Consider the following 21,799-nt stretch of genomic DNA (forward strand, 5'->3'; position numbering starts at 1 on the left):
ATTAGGCTCATGTTGATACTTCCATTACTGATTCGTATTGCTCCACTCTTTGAGACTTCCAACACCTAACTATGTCAGATCCTGGAAGAGAGTCCACAGAGTGTTTTGTGTATGTTCCGGGACAAAGTTTCTCAGCTGGTCTAGGTAAATGGGTGATGGCGGCATATGGGACATAACGTTAACATCATAACATCATTGTGCGTCCATAAGCGGCTCGTGCTAGCTTCTTGGTCACCAATGTTTTTTCCCCAAGAACTCTTAACTACAAATGGAAAGAAAAGAAAAGAAAAAAAAACACACTACAACATGATTTGTTTGATACGGTATTAAGCAGGAAGCTGTGAGTTATGAGACAAACTGTAATGTGCATGCAGAAGAGGCTTTTCACATTTATGGCTAATTGAGTTTGTATTACAGCATCTTGCACTGCTTGCCTCCTTATGTCAGACTTACTGACTACTGTAGCAGAGGCAGATGCAATAAAGGGTACATTATTTTCGTTGCCCAAGCAGGCTGCATTTTTATATAGTCGCCCTTGCTTTGTGGTGGGTGAATGCTGTTATGTCACATTTTGTATTATAAATGTGCATGTTAAGGAAGCAATTGTAATCTGTTAATGTGGGAACTGGAGAGGCTGGGTGTTATTGGGGAAAGGTCGCTGATTTTAAAAAGCTATGTATATTATTGGGGTTGCAATCTGTATTGAGATGTATTTTATCTTGTGGGAAGGGGAGGGGTATTCTACTGCTGCATATGTTGTGGTCAAGATGCAGATTACTGGAAATCTTTCATGCAAATCAAACATCATATCTGCTCTAGTACGATTAGAACTATATAGTGACAGACTGTGTAGATTTCAGGATATTCTTGCGTGTAATTTAAAATTTTGAGAATGGTGGTATGGGTCCGATTGTGTGGGGAGTGAGATAATTGGGAGATGATTTCAGAGTATAGCTGAACATGTTACACTATATTGATATACTTTTTTCATTTTTTATGTAAGTGTTATATAAGGGAGAGGTGATATTTTAATGTATTTAGTTCAATGCTTATAGGTATCTCTATATTAATTCTTCAAGTTCATGGGGCATTTCTTTAGATAGAGTATTTATTAGTGTGAAATGGGGGGTCTTATAAGTAGTGATGGTAAGTTAGGTTAGGATATGATGTATATATTTTATTTTTTGTGGGCATAAGGTTCTGGTAGGTATGGTTCAGAATACTATATTCATTGTACATATGCTAGCTCATTTCAAGCCTGGTGTTAATTGGGCTTCAGGTGATGTAAAATCTTTCAGGTCTGTATAGGTTTGGTTTTGCGTGAGTCTGGTGTTTTTTTGTGTTTCTTGTTTTAATAAGGTTTTTAGATTGAGTACTACAGTTGTCTTTTGTTGTCTATGTGGGTGGGAGGGAAACTTATACTGTTCAACTCCATGTGATCAGAATTCTGAACAGACTACTGGTTTCAAGTATTGTATTAATGAAGAATGTGGTATGAAGAGGAAAGTATCAGTGGATGGTTGTTGGTGGCTTAGAATATGAAAGGTAATGATGTTTAAATAGGAACTATGAAGGGGCCAGTATCAGTGTGTACTTGGAATGTAAAAGGTTTAAACTGTCCACGAAAAAGAAAGAAAGTGTTGTCTAAACTTTGGCTGGAGAAAACTGATGTGGCGTTTCTACAGGAAACACATTTGGTGGATGGTTCTGGTAGCCTTCTAACTAATAAGAGATATACAAAGATATTGTTAAATTGCCACTCTTCTAATTCCAGAGGGGTTGGGATTTTGTTGAGGAAAGGTTTTGGAGCAAGCGTGGAAATATAAGTATGGATAGTGAGGAACGTATCATAATGATTGACCTAAAATATGAGGGCATCTTAATGACGATTGGTTCTATATATGGCGCATGCGCGGGAGGGGGAAATTCCTTCAATTCTCTGAAGGCAATGCTAAGGGATATGAGAGGTGATTTGGTTATCTTAGGTGGTAATTTTAATTGTGTGATAGACCCTAAAATGGACAGGTCCTCAACTAGTCATTTTACACGGCAGAAGGCAAGTAGAGAATTCAAAGAGTTCATGGAAGTATATGATATAGTTGATGTATGGAGGAGCCTTCACTGGGGAGAAAAGGAATTCTCATTTTATTCACCGGTACACAATTCATACTCTAGGCTTGACTACATATTAATGTCAGATAATCTGATTGAGAAAGTAAAGGGTGTGAGTATAGGGGAATGACACATTTCAGACCACTTAATGATACTGACTAAATTGGATTTACTCTCACAGAGGCGAGGAGTTTACAGATGGAGGCTGCAATCGTTTGTATTGAAAAATAGGGATGCATCTAAGGCATTAACAACATGTATACCTGAATATTTTAAGATAAATGGGGGACAGCAGATAGTATAGTGGTGTGGGACTCTTTTAAAGCTCCTATTAGAGGGGAACTCATGAATTGGACTGCCAGGGTACGGAAAGATGGAGAGGCTAGATTAAAGGAACTTGAGAAAGAACTAAGGGATCTTCAAAGTGAATATGCATTGACAAAAGAAGAGAGTGTAAAGATTAGGATTGTTAGTACAAAGGAAGCCTTGAAAAGTGAAGTGAATTCGCAAGTTGAGAGGGGAATCTATTATGTAAACCAAGAAAATTGGGAAGGAGGAGTCAGAGCAGGAAAATTGTTGGCAAACAGGCTGAAGAGTTATTCAGAAAGACTGTATGTTCACAAAGTTGAGGATGTGCTGGGAAATATGATGGATAAGAAGGATGTAATAGGTGAATGTTTCCATTAATTCTATGCTAATCTGTATACTGAGGATATTACTCCGAGGGTGGATGAATTGGATAGCTTTTTCGAGAAAATGACCCTTCCCATGATTTCTGAAGAAGGTAGGAACTTCATGGAAGCACCAATCACCACTTTGGAGGTTTTGACTGTAATTGAGGGATTAAAAAAAAGGAAAGTCACCAGGAATGGATGGTTTAACAGTTGAGTTTTATCAAGAATATGATGAAGTGTTAGCGCCGGTATTGTGTGAGAATGAGAAGGGAAGTTATGCAATTCAATGAAAGAGGCAATCATCACATTAATTCTGAAACCTGGAAAGGATACACCTAAGTGTTGTAATTACAGACCTATTTCCCTGCTCAATGTAGACAAAGATATTTCCCAAAATCCTTACTATAAGATTGGAAAAATATATGGGAGGGTTGGTGGAGCGATCTCAACGGGATTTATGAAAGGGCGATATGGATATGACAATATAAGAACGCTATTAGATATAATGAGTTTATCAAACTCTAGATTAAATATATTTTGTTGATCATTTTAGACGCCGAGAAGGCCTTTTATAGGGTCAATTGGAGATTCTTAAACAACACATTGGCAAAATTGGGATTTGGCCCCTTTTTCCTTAAAGCCATTCAGGCACTACAAACAGACATAACATCTAAGGTATGGGTGAATGAGATGTTTTCCGCTGCATTCTCATTATATAGAGGCACAAGGCAAGGCGGTCCCTTGTCACCGTTGTTGTTTAATTTGGTATTAGAACCACTGTTAGCATATATACGACAACATGGGGGTGTTCGAGGTTTAGATGTAGGAGATGGAGAGGTCAAATTATTGGCATATGCGGACGATGTGGTGGTTATTTTGAATAACCCTGTAGAGGGGGGAAGTATTTTGAAAAATGTTTTTGATGAGGTAGGAAGGTTATCAGGTTAAAAGATCAATTGGGGAAAAACTGTAGTATTCCCAGTGAGGATCTCATCAGGACTCGAACAACTATTAGGATGGAATTGTAATTGGAAGACTGAGTGTGTCAAGTACTTGGGTATTCATATTGTACGAGATATTAAAAGGATTGTAAATTATAATGTGGATAAGATCATTGAGGTGCTTCAAAAGGATATTGTGAAATGGGGGCGTATAACTTTAACTATATGGGGTAAAGCAAATGCAATAAAAATGCTTCTATTGCCAAAGGTTTTATATATTATCCAATCGTTGCCCCTACTCTTTACGAAGGGTGCTCTGGGGCATATAGATAGGCGGTTTCGAAACTTTCTATGGGGTTAGGGAAAGGGGCCAGAATTCCACATTATATTATGATTAGAAGTGTTAAGAATGGGAGCTTCGTATACCAGATATTACAGAATTATAATAATGGGTTCTTGTTGAAAAAGTTGTCTAGCTACTCCAGTGGAGATCAGATTCAGATGCCGTGGTGGGTGCAAATTGAGAAGCAGACATTTTTGCCATACTACATTAAATGCCTATTTTCTTTTGGGAAGTTACCAGGGAAGGTGCAAGGTTTGAAAACAGTATTGGCAACAAAATATGCATTGGCTTCATTAATTGTAGGAAATGGGGAAGTATTATTAATTTATAAAGAGGCCTCTCTTTGGTATAATCCCGGTCTTCAGATTAATAAGATACTAAATTGGAGGTGCTGGAGAGAGAACAGCAATATGAAAATTGGTGATGTATGGAGTGATGAAGGAGCGATAGCTTTTGAGAGGCTGGTAGAGAGATTTGGATTCGGACGTAGAGAGTTAAGAAGATATGGTGAATTGGTTGACTTGCTCACTGAAAGGAGAGAGATGATGGGTTCACCACTCTTACAGAAACTGTATGTTTTCCAAATAGTGACCTAAGGAGCTCAGAAAGTATCGTATATCTTGAAGGTTATGCAATGTGATGCAAAATGGTTAAATTTTTGGGAAAAGTTGCGACTGTCGTGGTCGGAAGAGCTAGGTAGAGATCTTTCAATAGATGAGTGGCAAAGGGTATGGAAAGTCCCAATAAATGCTAAAGCGGATTTACAGTTGCGGTATGTTCATCAGAGAGTTTTGGGCAAACTATATTGGACCCCCGCACGCATGTGTGCCTTAGGGATGATCGATAATGACAAGTGTTGGGGTGGGGCAGTCTGCTGTATTTGTTGTGGAGTTGTGAAAGAGTGAGACATTTTTGGAAGGATGTTGTTGATAGGCATTGTTCACATCTGGAAGATTACTTATCCGCGTAATCCCTTGGCAAAAATCCTGCAGTTACCAAGAAGTGGTCATAATATAGGTTGGGGAACATCTTGTTGGATTAGCAACACTTTATTGGTGGCGACTAAGCAAATACTAAAGGTTTGGAAGACCAGAAAGAAGCCCACAGTGCAAGAGTGGATTTTAGATGTGCTGGTTTTATCAAGATATGAAAAGACTATCTATCATAAGCAACATGAAGAAGTGTTCTATGATGAAATGTGGGGAAGTTTCACCAACCCTTATGGATGACCAAAGTTTGAATTGTATAGTGGAGTTGTTTTGTTTTCAGTAATAAGGAAATTATTGGGATGGGGGGAGGGGGTTGTTGGTGTCTGTCATGTTCTTTGTTTATCAAGTCCTCATTGTTTGTTGGTGTCTAGTTAGTGTGTAGATTTAGCTTTTTACTGTATCAGGTCTAGGTCATTTTGTGAATTGTATAGTAACTGTAGTTCTTGCTTTGAGCGTTGTTCGATTATGATGTTATGTATAATGCAATGACCGAAGATGTAAATATTGTTCATTTGTTAATCTATGTTGAAAAATTATAAATAAAGAGCTAAAAAAATGGTCTGTAATGAACACGTCTTGTCATCTTTCTCCCATATCAATGGGAGATTCACCAAGCAGCAACAGGTGGGGAGGTGAAGGTAGCATCAACAGGAATATAGACCATAGCATTTTCCTATGAAGCCCCTGTGCCACGTGAGTACCACACTCAGAACTTGTGTCCAAGTCATAGTGCCTGTACAAGGTATGAGGGGTAGTTCATGTGGCTGGCCTGCAAATGACGCCAAGAGGCATTTTAGGCTGACAAGCCACTGAAGCTGTCTGTGTTTGTTCTAAATGAGTGCGTAGAACTTTAGGGGAGTACGTCCACTGGAGGAATAGCACTCCGACATGAAAAAGAATCCATTTGCAAACAGGATCCTTGGGGCGTATTGTAATTACTTTCGGTGTCCATGATCGAAGACCAGTCTATTGGATTTCACAAGAGGTTTATTTTTGGATAGAGCATAATGAAGGGCCCTGCGAATATTGCTGGTATGAAAGTTACTAACAGCCTCCAACCATGGGTTTGGAAAAAAAGATGGTAGATAGATTTCCACATTAACACGTACATCTTATAAGGAAGGCAGGCAGGCAGGCAGGCAAGAAGGCAACAGTAAAATAATACCATGTCCTTGTGGAAGATTGTGAAAGGCTTCTTAGAAAGCAGAACCTACGGTTTGCAATTCTTCTGGAAAAGTAAACCCCAATTAGAAAACCATATTTATCAGTGAACAGTTGAAGCCAAAGGCTCAAAAGAATTGTGAGGTAGAGTTACCATTACTATGTCGAGGTATCAGCCAGCAATCTGAGGCTTCAACAGGAGAAACACTTGGAGGAGGGCAATTGAAATCTCTTAACTACAACTTTAGAAAGTGAAAATAAATCATGTTGATATTCCTGTAGTCTCCAATGGTGGCAAGATAACACCTGCAATCAACTTGTATGGCTGTTCAGCTAGGTGTATAAATGTATAAAGGAAGAAAGGTTAGAAGCCAATGAGCAAAAGGGGTTGGGCCCTTTTTCAATGTCCAGTGACCGAAATCAAACTCATCTGCTACCATAATGGGATCGAGTGGAAAGCGGTCTGCTTGTACAAGTGCTTTGTTCCCCAAAGAAAGTCCCAGGTGACCTACCATTAAGTATGACGGTTCGAAGCTGCAAAATTACATGCTGGTCCTTCCTCTTAAGACAGCAGTTCCTCCCAAAGGAGGACATGGAAGTGCAAAGGGGTCTGGACAGATGACTTAAAAAACAATGAGGACTGGAACATAGAGGACCCAGAATAAAACTGCAGGTGCTACTCATTTGAGGTTTCTGTACTAGTTTGGAGAGTGTGTGAAACATGAGGGTATTCTCACTCCTACTCTCCCTGGATCCTCTGCTTAGGTGGCCAGGGAAAGGCCATCGCTCTTGGAGCCTGACCTTAGGGGTGGAGAAGCCAGGGAGGATCACCTCGGTGGACAGTCCTTAGAGATGGCAGTGGGGTGCCCACAGTAGAGACATAGTAGCCCCCTTTTCCTATTGAGGACCAATCTAACCTTTTCCTGACCTGTATGGGTTACTATAAACCTGTTCCCCTCATTTCCCCACATGTGACACTGGACAGTACTAGGACGAGGAAGAATAAGAGGCAACTATGAGTAATGAACACTACACCATTTCACCACTTTAGTACTGGGACGAGGAAGATGCCTGCCAAGTGCTGTGAAGGTCAGGCATGTCCCTTTAATTATGGTCAGGCAAGTCTAATGAGGCATCCACCCCTGCAGCCTGTCAAGGGGATGCTGGTGTATAAAGGGAGACCAGTGGGGCAGAATAGAAAACAACAGGTAGGCCTGTGTGAGAGGGACCAGCAAGGGACCTTGTTTGAGAGGAGGGATCTGCGGTGTGACTGGAAAAGGAGCAAGGACACCGACAGATATCCCAGAGGATTTGCAGGGTCGACAGTAAGTGGACCATGTGCTTGCCGCAGGTCTGCGAGCCTCCGTGACAAAGAGCGAGCAGCTGGAGTCTCCTATCTTGGTCATTCCATCGACGCCAGGGGCCGTATAATAAAGCTCCCTTCCCAAACCATAATCTGCCTCAGTATCTTTTATTACATTGGCGACGAGGCCTCCCCTTTTCCCCGATGACCTGCATCCGGCCCCCGGAGCTTCCCTGCTCGCCCTACTACCAGTCTTCAGCACCAGAGGCGGCCCCTGCGGCTCTCCACATTGCCGCCCCCGCCTGCCTCCCCCCTCCACAACCCCGAGTGAGAAGGGAGATGGGCCGCCCGACAGACTCGCGGAGCGGCAGAACGGCACAGCAAGTACCCATTTCCTTCACTTTGGCCCGTAACAGCTGCAGCGCTCAACACGCGTCTTATGATTTCACACCAACGGGCGTTTGAGGAAAGCACCTCACAACATGCCCCACGTGCCGCCATTTTATCCACACTATCTTCCACGGCAACCGCGCCGCGGATTCTCAGCTGCTGATCAGCTGATCGAAGCAGCCCCAAAGATTAAAGCCGCGCACTACAGCGCCCCCACTGGCTGCAGGGGGCAGTTAAAAAAAAAACACACCTGGGGTCGCAGTTGTGTTCCCAAAGACTCCATAACCACCATCCCAGCAGCCCCAAATACATATAGCCTCACACCACAACGCCCTCACAGATCACAGGAAGCAGTGAAAGGAGCACAGAAAGACATTGTGAAACACAGAACAACAAGTTTCCCTTCGCCCTAGAGACTCTGTGACTTAGAGAAATTGTGCACAGGACTCATAGTGCACGTAACAATCCTCAAACATCAGATACTGCACTCAAGCACATTGGACAACTACAAAGAGGAGACACTGAATGGGGGAGTGACCACACCCCACACCCTCCTCACAGCCAATCATGCAGAACGTGCCACACCCCACCAAGTTTCTTCCTTGCCCCGGTACCCCAACATGCCCCTGGGAGCAATGGCTAGAAAGCTTTCAGATATATCTCAGAGCCATTGGTGGCGGTAAATTCAATGATGATCTCAAGGAAGCAACCCTCCTGAACTGCATAGGGGCCGAAGGCCTAAGAATATTCAGGGCACTTCCCGAGCCAGATCATGCAGAGGGCGACGGCAACTGGAAATTTGACACAGCCTTGGCAAAACTCACCAAGCATTTTGGCGGCAAAACAAACGTGGTTTTGGAGAGGTACAAGTTCTTTTCCCGGAAACAGGCAAAGGGTGAACCAGTTGATGCCTACATTGCCTCCCTCAGGGTGCTCATGTCTACGTGTGACTTCACTGGTGTTGGAGATGAATATTTGAGAGACCAGCTGGCACTCAATGTAGCAGATCCCCGCATACAACAAAAACGGTGGCAAACGAAGAACCCCTCACTAGATCAAGCTACTGAAATAGTGAGAAGTATGGAATTCGGGGACCGATGCATGAAGGAGAGACTGGGTCATAAAAGAGAGTGTTGAGGTGAAGTCCATAGATGGCTTAGATGGCTTCTCTGAATCTGAACATGATGGAGCCTTGGTAGCAGCCGTGAGGAGTGCACCTCAAAGAAGCAGAGGTAACTCCAGAAGAGGGAGAGTTTCAGTATATGACAATCAAAACCCCACGCGCTGTCATAAGTGTGGGTGGTATAAACGCCACGACGCGGGGAAAGTGTGCCCTGCTAACAATGTCGAGTGCTACAAATGTGGTTTATTGGGTCATTTCACCAAAGTCTGCCGCAACATCCGAGGGAGACCAGGAAGATCCGGTAACTTCAACAGACGACCATTCAACAAATATGGGTCTGTGAAGACAGTGGACTACGACCAAGCGTCAGAGAGCATGTTGTCCATCAACCAGACACGTCCACAAGTGCAGATCCTCACGGTCACCTCTTTCCAAGAGTCGAGCGGTCCATGGGTTAACATGTACGTCAACGATATACCCTTGAAGGTTATGGTAGACACAGGGTCCCCATATACCATGGTGGATCTTGAGACCTTTGTAAAAGTGCTTTCTGGTAAAGTCCATGATCTACGGAACTCCTCGGTGAGAGCCACAGGGTATGGAAAAACACCCATTGACATCATTGGGTACACATGGGTCAAACTCAAGTTTCACGACAGACAAACATACTGTAAGTTGTTTGTAGCCAAGAACGGTTCCTCGGTAGTAGGATGGGAAGAGCAAGCGGCTCTCCAAGTGAAAATCCACCCTGGGGAGGATACTCCTATATTGAGCGTGCTCAAAAGCAACACTGACATCAAATCCAATTTGGCTCAGCAATTCCCCAAAGTGTTCTGCAATAATATCGGTCTGCTCAAGGGTTTCCAACACAGAATCATATTGAAAAGAAGAGCCGCCCCAGTGGTCCATCGAGTGCGTGGAGTCCCCTTTGGGACTAAAGCAGCACTTAAAGATGAACTCACACGTCTTTGCAATGAGAACATTATACAACCCATAGAGAGTTCTGAATGGCATGCCCCCATCGTCCTAGTGAAGAAACCCGACAATTCCATACGGATGTGTGTTGACTTGAGAGATCTCAACAAAAATATATGGGTTGACAGACACCCACTTCCTAACATAGCTGAACTCTTATCGACCATGAAACCAGCAAACTATTTCAGCACCTTAGACCTCTCCTCAGCATATCACCAAATTGCCTTAGATGACAGCTCTAAAGCCCTCAACTCATTTGTCACACCTTTGGGAGCATACATGTTCAACAGAATGCCATTCGGGCTTGCTTCCGCTGCAGCAGTCTTCCAGAGACTCATGTCACATCTCTTTGGAGGCCTCGATGGAGTACAATGTTTCCAGGACAACATTCTCATATCAGCTAAAACTGAAGAAGAGCACGACGCCAAATTAATGGGCGTATTACAGATTATTCAAAAAAGTGGACTCACCCTCAAACTGGAGAAATGCAATATAAAGTGTAATGAAGTCTCCTATCTTGGTCATTCCATCGACGCCAGGGGCCGTATAATAAAGTTCCCTTCCCAAACCATAATCTGCCTCAGTATCTTTTATTACATGGAGCTGCGAGAAAGCCCAAAGAAGAGAGGGTGCCGCCCGTGTCTGTAAAGAGGCATTTACATTGCTGGTGTGCAGAGTGAAACACCCGGCCAGCGAGCGGGGATCGGAAAGGTGGACTTACCAGCTTCAGAAGCAGAGAAGAAGTTGCGGGAGCTGCCGGAAGGAGACGCAGTGAGCTGTTGAGTGTTGGGCACTCGAATACCTGGGTGCTCCTAGCAGACTGTAAATAATTATCAGTCCTCGAAAGTAAGCAAAACAAATGCATATTGTATACCAAATGGAATGAAACCCTGAAACTAAGCATATTAAATGCTGAATGGAATAATACTTTATGGGCCAAGCAAATAAAAAGGACAGTCAAGGTGTCTATGTGAAAGCGAATTATGGAACAGTGTGCAAGTGTGACAGAGTGTTATAGAAAGGTGGGGAGCGAACAAACCCACCTCAAAGTGAACTTTTATGAGTGAATACAGTGCGGCAAGGCCAAAGACTGGTAAGAGGTGTGTGACACGTGATGGCAGAGCCAAGTGGCTGACAAGGAAAAGCCAGGGGAGTGTAAATCTGCACATAAAAGCCAAGAGGCCGATAAAGAGGAACTGAGTGAAGGTGACTTGGTACACAGGGACAAATATTGAAGAACCTGTGTGGGCTTTAGAGCCCAGGGATCCTGGTTGCGCAACTTGTGATGGGTGGACAGTGTAGTCTGACAACTGCGCCTAGACCAGTGAGCCCTGAATGCTGAAAACCAAGGACATTGTGGAAGAAACTAATAAAGAGCACTGTAAGTGAACTGGTGACGCAGACGAGAAAGAGGGTCAGGTCGACCTTGAGTTGTGTTAGACTGAAACAAGTATAATTGGCGAAGTTAAAGTATTGGGGAAGGGAACCTTGAGACTTGAGGAACTGCATGTATAGTGTTGAGGACAGCCTCAAGACCTTTTTGTTTTCAACTGTGTTGCTTGGAACTTAGGGAAAGGAACCCAGAGGATTGTTTGGAACTGTATCACCTTGAACTAGAGAGAGGTAATCTTAAATCTTTTGTGGAACTTTCTAACACTTGGGGAAGGGGAGCTCAAAGAGAGCTGTGAGCTGGAAGAAGCTCAGAAAGTTGAGTTAATGAGTATTTCCTTTATGATTGCCATCCCTAAACATTGTTCAGCTTTAGTTGTGAGGGCAAGTATGGGGTTTGGACACAGACGGACCTTTAAGTTGAACTCTGACTCAGACTTTCCTTAGTTATGTTCAGCGCAAGTTAGGCATTCTACCATCCTTAAATTTAATAAAGTATTTTTATTTTGAACTTTAAGTCTGTTTAATATGTCTTTCTTCATGATGCCTTCACAAGAGTTCATCAAGGAGAATAAATGTATATTGAATCAGATGATACCTTCTCAGCAGAAATGGCTTGCACAGGGAAACGGGGTACTTGCAGTGCTAGGAAGCAAACCAGACACATCTGTGGTTCTGCTGTCTAGAAAAATACCCATCCAATAATCTGACATCTGGAAAATCTAGAGGGCGATGGAGGGGTGGCACTTTCATTTGTGTGCAATGCACCATAATCTGCACAGAGAAAACGCATTCAGATTGGGTCCCCCAGGCACACAGGCTGCTGTCACAAAATGTTCCAGCAACAGTGCTCGGTTTCAGAAGTTAAGAGCTATAAAGCACAACTGACGATCCTACCACATTCCTTGCATGCTAATGGAGAAGAGGGCAGATTTTGTCTATAAATATAAAATCACAACAACCCACGACCAAAGAAAGGAACACCTTCAGGGCCAACCAAATGACCATTGGTTCTAGGTTATTGAAATGCTTTGATGTGTACGGGATCACCAGAGGTTGTGATTCCTGAAAGATTTCAGATTGGGCTCCCAACCCCCAACAGGGAGTCATTAATGTTAATGGAGTCTTGAGCTTCTGGGGGTGGAAAGGTGGGAGGGTGTTGGAATGAAGACAAGGGCTGATTAGCAAAGAGGTTCATGATCCCACTGGAGAGAAAGAGCCAACTGTGTGTACCTATGTGACAAACTCCTTAACTTTGGGGACTCTCCGGAGGGAAGTCGAATGGGCTGGGTGCCATTCCAAGCTAACGGATGTTGGATCAGGAATAGGTATATGGGGATTAAGACCACCCGCATTGGGTCCTTGCTGAAATGCAGGGTGCATGCACATTGGAAGTACCTTCCCCATAAACCAAAGGTCTGTTGGAAAACTGCATGCAGAGCCAATGCAAACATTTTCCAGACCAAAAAATACTGGCATAGAAAGAGAAATTTTCCTTTACGACAAATCATTTCCAGACACTCACTTAAGGTAGTGAAGAATCGGATAGAGTTGCAGGTTCAACTGTTCAAAATAAAGTAATTTTCTATGAATCAAGAGAAGCAGGATACAACATTTCAAGTTACCTGCTAAGGGCGACCCTTGTACAGAGATTAGGAATAGGGGGTGCAGGAGGCACCCTGATGTTTGGAGAAAGAGACACAAGAATCACCCTGAGATGTGTATAAGGCTGCAACAGACACCCTGGCATGTGGAGGGATGGGTGCAGGAGTCACACTGAGACTTGAAGGAGGGAATAGGAGTTACCTGGAGACTTTTGAGAGTGAGTGCACAATCCACAGATTTAGAGAGTGGAGACAGAAGTGCCCAAAGCAGTGAAGAAGGAAGTAGAGAGATATTTTAAGAATGGAGATCGTTTTATTCATAGGAGGAAGACGATGATAGAGTGAAAGGCTGGAGATGGTTTCCTCCTCCTGAGAGTTTCCTTCCAAAGAGGTATTTAGGGAGTCAGAAAGTGATCACTAAGCGGGAGAAAGAAATGGTATTAGAACAAGAGGCCAGGGCAAGAACAGCAAACACGTCTAGGAAGGTTCCGGCGACCCAGATTGGACCAAGCAAAGTCAGAGACCCTGCATTGAGAAAAGGGGTTTGAGAGAAAGGATATGGCCACTTACACAACCTCGAACAACAGGAGCCCTGTGGACAAGAAGGGGGGATGGTCTGTGCAACCAGGGAATGTAATGCCTCATTGCTCGCAGACGCCTGACATGGACATTGTTTTTGTGGGGTATGGGTCTGCAGAAATACTGGAACTAGTGGGTTGGACAAAGCCTTGCCACTGAGGACTCTGAAGGAAAGCCATAATCCAACAGCCCATGTCGTGAGAAAAGGTGGGGGCAGGACTGAATTGAAATTATATTTCTATTGCGCTCATACACAGTGGCCATCTTACCTTTATTTGTAATCCCGGGAAGTATTCCCATAGGTTTATTTGGTACTGCTCCTTAAGTTACTTTGAGCTACATTAAATGCTGTTCTGTTCATATTTATACAATGAAGTTACAAAATTAAAGTACTCTGGGTCTTGGACTGTTTGGATTACAGTCACCGTCTTGCACCCTGCTGTTGAGATGCTCAAAAGGAACCACATGGACAGAGGCCAAATGTGCTCAGTCGCCTATAAGAATTAGAGCAGAAGCAGAAAAGGCTGCCCAGAGGTTGTAACATGACAAGGTTACCGCTGTAATTGTTGCCTCGCCTACCTGGAGTCCCAGTTCATATTAATATGATGTTATTAGGTTATAAATATGTTATTTATGACACTCTTACTACCCAGAGGTTTCTAAGCGCAGACCCGGGGATCGAACCTGTAGTGCTCCGTGTCGTTTTGCTTCCAAGGCGAGCACGTTGCCTCTGAGCTATCCTCCGGGAACATATGGGCTTCATAGTAGGGTTCTGAAAATGGATGGGCCCAGGGACAGTGCAAGAGCCAAGGGACACACTACTTTAGCATGTACCACCTCCAGCGGCGAAGTTGGAAGCAGCTATTTATCATGATATTGATTAGCATAGATCCTATTCCTCCACAAGTAGGAAGCTACTGTGGGTTCGTTTTCGGCACTAGGAACCAGGCTATTAGTGAAAGATGAGGCATTGACTGTGTTAAGCTCATGGGGGTAGGTGAATCGAAGGATCGATAGCAGGTAAGAGTAGTAAAGGCCAGATGGCTAATTGCATCCTTATGTTCTGTACTGAAGACATTTTTGAGGTAATAAACAAACCCCATCCCAGGGCGAACACAAGGGGGGGCACAATTATCTGTGGCATTAAAGAATTCTCCCACTTCAAAGCCTGTTAAATTGACAGGGGCATAGATATTGCCCCAACCAAAGGGAGAAAGATTACTGATAGAGGTGTATGTTGGCTCAGACTTTAAATCTGGCTCTACGTCCGATGCCAATACTGCCTGTCCTCCACTCTAGATTGTTTGGACTGCCCCTTGCCCAACAACCTAAGGGAGCTGAAGAAGTTGAAATTGCTGGCGTCTCATATCTACTGAACACCCTGAGGGGACTGAAGAAGCCATTGAGACTGTTGGAGGCTGGCACCTACCCCACACCGCTGACAGCACTAAAGAAGCAATAGACTGCTAGAATATCACATGTAGCCAATAGCCTGAGTGGGGTGAAGAAACCATTGAGAATGCAGGAGTATGTCCGCTACCCTAAAATCTGAGAGGACTGAAGAAGTGTAAGACACTAGTAAATCATATACCTCAGAGAAGGAAAACAATGCAAGCCTAAGGAACTGTTTAGCCCTACAATTTCTAGAGGGAGCAAAGAAGCTAGTGTAAGCATAAGTGGCTTGAAATATCACAAATTCCCAAACTACGAAAGCCAGAGTAAAAGCCACGAGATAGTCAGGGCATGCTAACACTCGCAGTCAGTAAAACATTCCGACACATTTCTAGGTTTCTAATGAATAGTTTAAACTGAAATGCAACTGTGTTCATTCAGTGATCACTCGCCAGTGTTTTGTTGCATCAAGGTCAACAATGTCTTCAAACTATTTCAATGAAATTAGAGCTGAATTAATTGGTGCTGCTTTGAGAGATGCTGAAACATATTGCCACCATACGTGGGGTGGGGAGGAGTGAAGAATTTTGGAGTGTCAGAAAAAAAGAAAACGGGTAACAAAGGAAGGGACAAACAGGCATATTTTAGGTAGAAAGAATTATAGATATAGTGATTCTAAACAAAGCTATCAACATTGAAGATACCATAATTGCCATTAACCTTTAATCTTTACAACATGGACGTCGCTATGTTACCTTTGCAATTTCCTCAATAAAACAAACGTGTGAAACAGGGTCTCGCTTCTTTATCAGAACTTTTTGCAGATGTTGCACCTAAAGGAAGAGAGTGGTGTATTAAAACCAACAACCACTTTATAGGTTACCATTTCAAAATGAACACAGGAAGAACCTTTGAAAGCTAGGATGGTGAACTCTACCTGAACACATGCCGCACAAATTTGATCCATGAGTTTCTCCATATTCGTCCACAGGGCGGCCCGGAAAGATGCGCTATTTCCTGGTGTGGGCATTGCAGCTCGGCCAGGACCTCCTAAGCAGTTGTAAGAAAGAAGTTGGTTTCAAAGTGATGAATGAATATCCAGTAACTGGTATGAAACAGCACACACACACAAACCTCTGCTTGCCTCTTTGTGCAGGAAGCACATGAAGATTATCACATTTCTCAATATCACCTCTGTGGGAGTCCCTAGCTCAAGTGACAACATATACTGTGCCTTTCCCTTCCCTTCTCACTTACAGTGGCCTGTAAGAACACGTGTTGGTTTAAAACGAGAAATCTGCGTTCTTCACTCTCAGATGCAGATGGTGTGAAAGCAAATCAAAACAAAAAACAATGCAAATTGCCTCTAATTTTAGTTCTCTGAAGGTGGCACAATTTGTGAATTTCGCACTTGTGACCGTGAGCTTATTTTGTTTTATTTGCTAAGTTTATGAGTGACTATCAGATGAAAGGTGTAGATTACTTTTTTTACATCTCCTTTCTGAGCAGCAGTTGCGCAAACACCTACAGAAACCCACTCAACACCACATGACTCAGAAAGACACATGAAACCTTGCATTCAAATAAATAATTTACAATTCTAATCAAAGAAAATTAGACACAATTGGGCACCAAAAGGAAATAACAGTGAATGATGAGCAGCAGAAGATGCACCTCCTCCAGTGCCACAGAGCCGTTTCATAGAAATGATGAGCAAGTGAACTCAACTGTATATAAGCAATGCCGCCTGTGTACCCCATCCATTCATGCGACTGTAACTTAACTGTATATAAGCAATGCCGCCTGTGTACCCCATCCATTCATGCGACTGTAACTTAACTGCATATAAGCAATGCCGCCTGTGTACCCCATCCATTCATGCGACTGTAACTTAACTGTATATAAGCAATGCCGCCTGTGTACCCCATCCATTCATGCAACTGTAACTTAACTGCATATAAGCAATTCCGCCTGTGTACCCCATCCATTCATGCGACTGTAACTCAACTGCATATAAGCAATGCTGCCTGTGTAGCCCATCCATTCATGCGACTGTAACTTAACTGTATATAAGCAATGCCGCCTGTGTACCCCATCCATTCATGCGACTGTAACTTAACTGCATATAAGCAATGCCGCCTGTGTACCCCATCCATTCATGCGACTGTAACTTAACTGCATATAAGCAATGCCGCCTGTGTACCCCATCCATTCATGCGACTGTAACTTAACTGCATATAAGCAATGCCGCCTGTGTACCCCATCCATTCATGCGACTGTAACTTAACTGCATATAAGCAATGCCGCCTGTGTACCCCATCCATTCATGCGACTGTAACTTAACTGCATATAAGCAATGCCGCCTGTGTACGTATATATATATATATATATATACATATATTGGCATAAACATTATTTAACTGTATCTAACTATATAACTTGTAAGCTTAGTGCCCAGACGCCTCAGGGCTTGGTGAGCTCTACAAATAAACAAACTAAACTAAGTCTTGTCCACACACAGGGATCATGTTGCCAGGCCACCCCTTTGTAGTGTTCTACTTGAGCTCCTTTTCCACCTAATGTGTTGAGCCAGCCCTGGTCCCAAAACAATGACTGTCCCTCTGAAACCATATCATAAATACTCAAAATTCCAATACCATTATGTTCTCTGTAATACTGTTTGATCAAATTATTTTAATTGCACTTTTCACAAATATATTCATCTTTCAATGTGACTGTAAAATTACATGTTATTTGTATTGTGGTTTTACTGTAGTTTTATTATTTCTCGTGATACAACCGGATGTTCACTGTGAAGCATCCTTCAGAATGCAGTCAAACAGATGTTTATAATAATTCCTAGAGGGATCATAGCTCAGCTCCAGGAACACAGAGACCCCCCTTCCCTTACTGAACAAGTGGCAACCAGTGTTCTGCAGCCAGTTAATACTAATTAACTTTTCTGCAACACTGCGGACTATGACATCCTGCATCCATGATAGAAGGCAATGGCCAGAGGGCTGGAGGCCTCCTTGCAATGGATGCCCTTATTCCAGTCAAAGTCAGTGAGATACTTAGGTTTTCTTCTGCCCTAGGCCCACTGAATTGCATGCACACCTACCTACTTTACAATGTCCCTTTTCTAGACATCACTTTCTCCAGACTGCACCCCGTTTTATTTTAAAGAGATACAAGTTAACATATTAAATTGGAGGAGGGGAAAACAACCAAAGACCTTCACTTGTTATTCTTTCCTATTACTGTTTATTGCTGCTTGTACTAATACACTATACATTGTGTGTTCTCGGACATTTTGGGAGTAAATTAAAGGAGAGTTCCGGGACTTTTTTTTTATTGTCCCTACGGGTCGGCCATGTGTTTGTAAGCATAAATCGGTAGATCGTAGGAAACTTTCCTATGGACCTTACCCGACTTTTCGCCCCTTATCGCACTCGAAATCAGCCTCCATTTTGTGATAATCCTATCATTCCGCCGCATCGACCTGGCTCACCTGCCTTTGCGGCACTAAATCAAATCCCCCGCCCCTGAAACAGACTTTATCAAAACATTCATATTCCCCGCCTCTATCCGTGACGTGACTGTGCTGCGTAGGCAAACGCGCCCAGGCGTCTTCTACGCGACTCCACACAGACCCCGGAAATCAACACAGATCAGCTCACAATACAGCGCACCACAATTCGGAATATGAAACTGTACTTTGAAATCAAACCGCAAGATTGTAAATGTGGTAAAGTACATTTATTTGACATCAAATGTTTAGAGAATATTCAGCGATTTGCATTTTTATTTGCTCATGTTCCAAAAAGTTCGTATTGAGGAACGCGATGGTCCTTTGCTGTACACAGGGTCTTAGAGCATCTCACAATACAGCACCACAATTCGGAATGTGAAACCGTGGTTTAAAAGCAAACGGCAAGATTGTACATTTGGCAAAGTACGTTTATTGGACATCAAATGTTTAGAGAATATTCAGCGATTTGCATTTTTCTTTGCTCTCGATCCAAATTAGTTCGTCTTGAGGGAAGCGATGTTCGTGTGCAGTACACAGGGTGTTGGTTTACGATAAAAATAAGCTCTTCTGTCGCACTGATAATCGCATGGCTGTTCCAACAACGAGGCGCTAGGCCACCACAATGGTAGGTATGTTGCATCTAACCGTTAGTACCGCGTAAGGGCATACTTGTACTTGGCGATCGTCCCATAAAATGGTCAGGGTGGTAACGTTGTTCACGCGGAGAAGCAACTGGCGGCTGTAGAAGCCGTCCGCCGGTGTCTGGTACTCGTGACACAGACAGTAGTGAATGATGTACCTAAAAACATAAAAAATGAAATTAGTCTCACCATCAGATCCTTATTAAAATTATTCATTTCATAGCGAGGACAGCGCTACTGGGTGTACACAAGTGTTTAAAGGCGTGGCGAGGCATGGAGGGGGGGGGGAGTGCAGGTGGAGAGTGGAAGGGCCCAGGACTGAGGTCGCAGACAGTGGACCAGTTGTAGCAGGGGAGAGGGAGAGAGAAAGCAGAAGCAAAGAGGAAGGTTTTGAGGTGCTTCAGTAAAAGCAGATGTTTCTCCTCAAGATAGTGCGCGGTAGAAAACAATATGCCACATAGAACGAACAAGTACAACTGAACCCGTCTTTAAAGCCACTGTATAGTAATGAAATTGCGGTATAAACTCATCAAAAGTTACTTACATTATATTTGCATTTTCCATTGTGTCTCTGTGTAGGGCAGACCCGAAACACCACTCCTTCTTTGCCGACGTTACTTCTTCTAATGAACGTGGCTCATCGTTTCGTTTCTGAAATTTTATTCATTATCTTTTCTTAGTCTTTCAGGATGGTCCCGGCCTGTCAAGGTCAAATCACAATAGAACCTTATATTGGGTCGTGGGCCGTTCCGCCACCCGAGCAAAACATCAAAGCAGCTGACCTTCACTTTGAGCGAGCACACATTTCTAGTTAGCTGCAGTTAGTTTTAGGGACATCTTGTCTGCGTGCCTTTTTTTTTATTGTCCCTATGGGTCGGCCATGTTTTTGCAATACGGAAACATTCTATAATTTTTGTAAAAATGATTTATATTACTGTTTGGTTTAATTGCAATGGGCCTGCAACATGAGGAGACTCGAGAGAACAGACAATCAAATTACAATCATTTAAACCGTGATGTGTATTTCTCAATGAGCTCTGCTTTAGGTGGACATGGAACAGAGGCAATGTTGGGTGGCAATGCAGTTGTCCCCTGCATAGGTTCGTTCACCACTCCATGTATGTGCCTATCGAGGACATCTACGATAAGTCTCTCAATAAACTCATATTGCATATCCTCAAACACTGGTTTGATCACCCATTGTTTACTTCTTTTAGTGAAGGCCTTATTGTAGCGAAGCGTCCCTAAAGTTCCGGTCGTCCTACTTTGTTGACGGCCAACATTATGGTTATGTGCCAAGACCGCTAAAAGAGTCCGATTTATCATGCCTTCCATGCCAAAATGCAATCTTTTGGGCCTGTACTTGAGGCACATATTGTGGAACACCTCCAAATCTCCTGTGTGGCAGAATTCCGTGAGTCCCCTCAAAGCTTTTGTTATAGTTTTATCAAATACAATCTTTTCAATGGCTTTGTGAGTGGGTGATGAAGGAATCAACCACTTCTTCTTCCGTGCCTCCTCTGTGGACAAATGGCCATGTTCACATTTGTGGAAATGCTCATTTGTCGACCATCGATGTACGTTGCTACAGTGCAACATTACTGACCGCCATTTTTCCAGTAGAATTTCCAACGACCCTTCACATGTTTTTGAGCTCCACCAAAGATGGTTGCTGATTGACTTGGACCACTGTGAAATACCTTGCAATTCTTTTTTTTTACCTGCAGCAGACAATTTTTTATTGATTGATTTTGCAAGATGCCAAACGTCAAATTGGTGATTTATATTTTTGTACTGTTCTCTCATTGTCTTGGCAATTGAAACGTGTCTGTCCGTGGCTATCAGGTCGATCACCATTCCCCGCGATTGTAGTTCTTGCAATGATGCTACAAAGCCAACTTTCTCCATGGCCACTGAGGATGTACTTTGTGACACCTGCACGACCACCGAACTCACAATTTTCTTACTTTCCATGTCCTGAAAGTGGTAGGTGCAGTACTTGGCTGAAAATCCTGGGCTGTCGCACTGTCCATCACCGGCTAGCCTGAAGCGTTTGCCCGCGAATGTACTTTCCATTGACATTTTTTCCATTCTCCAAGCTTCGCTGATGGCTGGAAATAGATAATCGGTTTGGTATTTGTAGAACTGACTTTTCGCAATGAAATGGATTCCCACAAACTGAAAGAAATACTGTAACTTTTTAAAACTTGAACCACTAAAAAGTGCGGCCGCTGCACAAAGTAGATTGCCTGCTGGCAGTTGCCCCAGCATGGGTTGTGCAGACCATGCGAACGGATGATATTGTGTACAGGTGGCATGTATTTTAAGGTTAGTGCCTCGAATTGCACGAGTCACATTAATCAATGGCTCCCCACATACTTCCCCACCAACCGAATGCCCACATTTCATCATCATAATAATATCCATCAAACAGCTATCGAATACAATGAATTTGGCCTCTTTCCTTATACTTTCACTCTGCATCCCAGCTGGTTCGGCCTGTAACGTTGAGGACATGTCACTCGCATGAAAGGTACAATCTCTGATATCGTCTTCCGCTATGCTGAGTGATATTGATGGTGTTTCATTGTCGTCCACGTCATTCTCTTCCATTGCAACATCTGTTCCTTGTCCGGAGATGGGAGAAAAAA

General features: G+C 43.2%; 1 protein-coding gene across 1 annotated transcript in view; it reads right to left on the bottom strand.

The window, feature by feature from the left end:
* COG5 (component of oligomeric golgi complex 5) overlaps positions 1-21,799 on the bottom strand; it is a 2,640,594-nt gene that overhangs the window by 1,189,677 nt on the left and 1,429,118 nt on the right. Inside the window, exons 9-10 of the mRNA XM_069629143.1 lie at positions 15,913-16,025; positions 15,731-15,808 (exon numbers count right to left, since the gene is read on the bottom strand). Coding sequence (XP_069485244.1) covers positions 15,731-15,808; positions 15,913-16,025 — 191 coding nt within the window. The remainder of the gene's footprint in view (positions 1-15,730; positions 15,809-15,912; positions 16,026-21,799) is intronic.

Source organism: Ambystoma mexicanum, chromosome 12, assembly GCF_040938575.1.
Source record: "Ambystoma mexicanum isolate Mex_15411 chromosome 12, UKY_AmexF1_1, whole genome shotgun sequence".
NCBI lineage: Eukaryota > Metazoa > Chordata > Amphibia > Caudata > Ambystomatidae > Ambystoma > Ambystoma mexicanum.